At 39.3% G+C, this 3,219-nt stretch overlaps 1 protein-coding gene across 1 annotated transcript; it reads left to right on the top strand.

The window, feature by feature from the left end:
• The first annotated feature begins 217 nt into the window (after window positions 1–217).
• Window positions 218–2,105, top strand: LOC123425338 (ABC transporter C family member 10-like). Its single transcript, XM_045109021.1, has 4 exons — window positions 218–493; window positions 1,012–1,075; window positions 1,387–1,626; window positions 1,744–2,105. The coding sequence occupies exons 1-4, from the start codon at window positions 218–220 to the stop codon at window positions 1,851–1,853; spliced, it is 690 nt and encodes a 229-aa protein (XP_044964956.1). The 3' UTR covers window positions 1,854–2,105.
• Window positions 2,106–3,219: the final 1,114 nt, after the last annotated feature.

The raw sequence follows: 3,219 nt of genomic DNA, 5'->3' as shown, positions 1-3,219 counted from the left end.
ATGGTTGATTACTCTTAAACCTGAGTATGGATGTTTTTTGTCAAATAATAGACTATTGCCTTGAATCACTTGTATCTTAATATTCATGCCATGATTAGACATTTGTTCAAGATTATGATTGGTAGCATACCACATCAAAAATTATCTTTTATTATTTCCGTCGGGGAGAGCACCAGCCTGAGCTTCATCGCCGACCGGGGTGACCCTCTTCCTCCACATGATGTTCATCGGTCAGAGCTATAGCCAAATTCGTCGTTCCGTGCAGTTTTGGTCCGCAGGCGCGCTTGCCTTCCAGCCCGCCCCCCTCCATCGAGATCCAGCCCTCATCACCGTTGACGTTCAGAGCCGCTTCCCTCGGGACATCAGTACTATAGGCTTACATGACCTGCGCTCGCGTTTGGGTATCATTCCGCAAGATCCAACACTTTTTCAGGGTGCAGTAAGATACAATCTAGATCCTCTTGGGCAATTCTCAGATCAACAAATATGGGAGGTAAGGTGTACACATCTATGTTGCTTTTTCTCATCTTGCCCAATGATCAAATAAGATAATGATGAAAAGGTACTACACTGAAAGAACATGATGTATGTTTATTGTTTAATCATGAGGCGGTCCTCATAGTACTGTGGAAGTTCAGCTCAGTTAGTTTGGTATATACCAAAGATTTCAGAAAATTCAGCACATTATCAAAAGGGGGCGAATAAAGTGAATTAGAGGAATCTTGAAAGACAAGTTGCCTTTCTCATAATAAAGTGAATTGGAGGAACTAGATAATTTTTTGTTGATCAAAGAAGTAGGTGTTGAAGTATATTTGGACTGCCCAACCTTCTCCATCAGTTTAAATTTTTGGTTATAATAAGCAATCAAATTCGAGTTGACAACTCAAAACAAATTGGTTGAACGCCTGGTAGGAGTATACAGCCGCACCTCCCACCAACTGAGCTAGCTTAGGGCCCCCTTTCTCAAATTAATGTATTAAGGTGGTTATTTAGTTTATCATCATGCTGCAGGTTCTCGACAAATGTCAACTTCTTGAAGCTGTCCAGGAAAAGGAACAGGGATTGGATTCACACGGTAGGAAACTTCACTTCCATCTATAAATTCTTTTCTGCATTTCATTTTTTGAAATTAATAACTCGCGCAAACAGAAACTCTGCTCTAATCATTTCAGAAATTTAAATAGGTATTAAAATCCATGTGGCACTAACTGTTATTAGTCCTAGGTGTGTATTCGCCACCAACAGAGTAGGGTGCAAGCCCAAATACTTCGAATCCACCAACGGATTCATCTCCAACCATGAATCAGAATTTTAATGTCTCTTTTTGCTAGCATGATATTTAGAACTATCTCATTCATAGTACTGATCAAGATCTTGTCTTAATAGTTGTGGAAGATGGGTCCAACTGGAGTATGGGCCAAAGGCAACTCTTCTGTCTCGGACGTGCACTTTTGAGAAGATGCCGCATCTTAGTTTTTGATGAAGCCACAGCCTCTATAGACAATGCAACAGATGTTGTCCTTCAGAAAACGATCCGGTCAGAATTCAAGTATTGCACTGTTATTACAGTTGCCCACCGTATACCAACAGTTATGGACTGTGATATGGTACTTGCAATGAGCGACGGTATGTTTCTCTTATGAACCAATCAATATGGAATATTTGAATTATACTTTGAAGTTGAAACCAAATGAATTGTCGATCTTTCCCGTAACAATCTGCTATATATATGAACACTTCGAGGGAAAGTAGTGGAGTATGACAAACCTACAAAGCTCATGGAAACTGAAGGATCTCTCTTTCACAAACTGGTGAACGAGTACTGGTCATACACATCGAACGGAAATATTTAGAAGAGACTGTCAATTTTGATTGCTTACTGGCTGCAGCTTTCCAAGAGATAAAAGATAAGTCGTCTTTTAGAAAATAGTTCTATGGTTGAAGACATACAGTAATCTGTGCTTCCTCAGAGGATTCCATCTATTTGGAATCCGAAGAAAGACAGTACTATCTGTCTGTTATTGTGTGGAAATTTCTTTTGCTACCAGAAATTCTGTGAAATATTCAGGTGGGGATCCCTCCCCCCCTTGTCCGTTCAAAAAAAATCGGTGATACACGATGGACTGCTGCTGCCCTTCAGTATTGGTGAAGCTGAACAGAGTGAACCCCTGAAGATATGGTAGAAGGCTAAATCGGAGGGATTTCAGTTCTGTAACCTCTGCCTACGACACGACTTGAGCATATGTGTTTGCTGACCGTGTTATGGTCGAGTCTTTTGTCGATTACGTAATGCATTCATTTCCGCATCCTTTACAGTAGCTTGGTAAGTTTATGCTAAATGCATAGATGTTATGAATGAGATTTCAGACTGTGCATTTTTAAGATGCGATTTTGTAAGAACTGCCTAGCCATATTGCAATGTATATGAAGAGTGTTTGTATTTGCTCACATGGATTGGGCTGTTGGTGCATAAGTTCACGGAATGAATCACTGGCTGCATCGGTGGATCGGTTGCATCTTGTCTAAATTTTTTGTTGGACGTAAATGCTCTGTTTTCACGCTGAACGTATGTAGATGGAGAATATCGGATGATACCAGGGAGAATATCCAGTGATACCAACTCCCACGTGCTCCCATTTCAAGAAAAAATAATCTTAAGCATTTCCAAAAGTTCTGGAAAAAGTATGAATGTTCACAAGGAATGTGGCTACAACCCCTAAAACTTTCAGGTCCAAATTCGAAATGCACACTCAGAAAACAAAAGGCAATCCTGACGTGAATAGTGTCAGTTTTGTTTTATATTTGTGGCACTATTCATCTTAGATTTGTCGTTTTTGTTTCTGGGTGTGTATTTCAAATTTGGATGTGATTTTTAGGATAGTAGACTACCTTGTGAACATAAAAACAAAATCAGATTTTTTTCTGAAACAGTTAAATATGGTTTTTCAAAATTTGTATCATGGGAGCATTTAAGGAATGGTATCACCCCTGTATATAGAATACCGACTAGCGAAACCTGAGAGGCTGCAATTTCCGACGAACAGATGAAGGGAATAATAATTAAAAAATGGGTACTTACAAGTTTAGCGCTTATTTTGTTTGTGGCTTTCAAAAATGTAGTCAGCCCAAGAAGCTTGGGTGGAGGTCGAACAGTAGCGCTTTACATTTGAAATTTAATCATTTATAATAAAAACAATATTTTTGTTGCAATATATGGGC

The sequence above is a fragment of the Hordeum vulgare genome, chromosome 2H (genome assembly GCF_904849725.1).
Source record: "Hordeum vulgare subsp. vulgare chromosome 2H, MorexV3_pseudomolecules_assembly, whole genome shotgun sequence".
Classification (NCBI taxonomy): Eukaryota; Viridiplantae; Streptophyta; class Magnoliopsida; order Poales; family Poaceae; genus Hordeum; species Hordeum vulgare.
The sequence above is the reverse complement of the archived record's forward strand: the minus strand, read 5'-3'. Positions and strand labels throughout refer to the sequence as shown.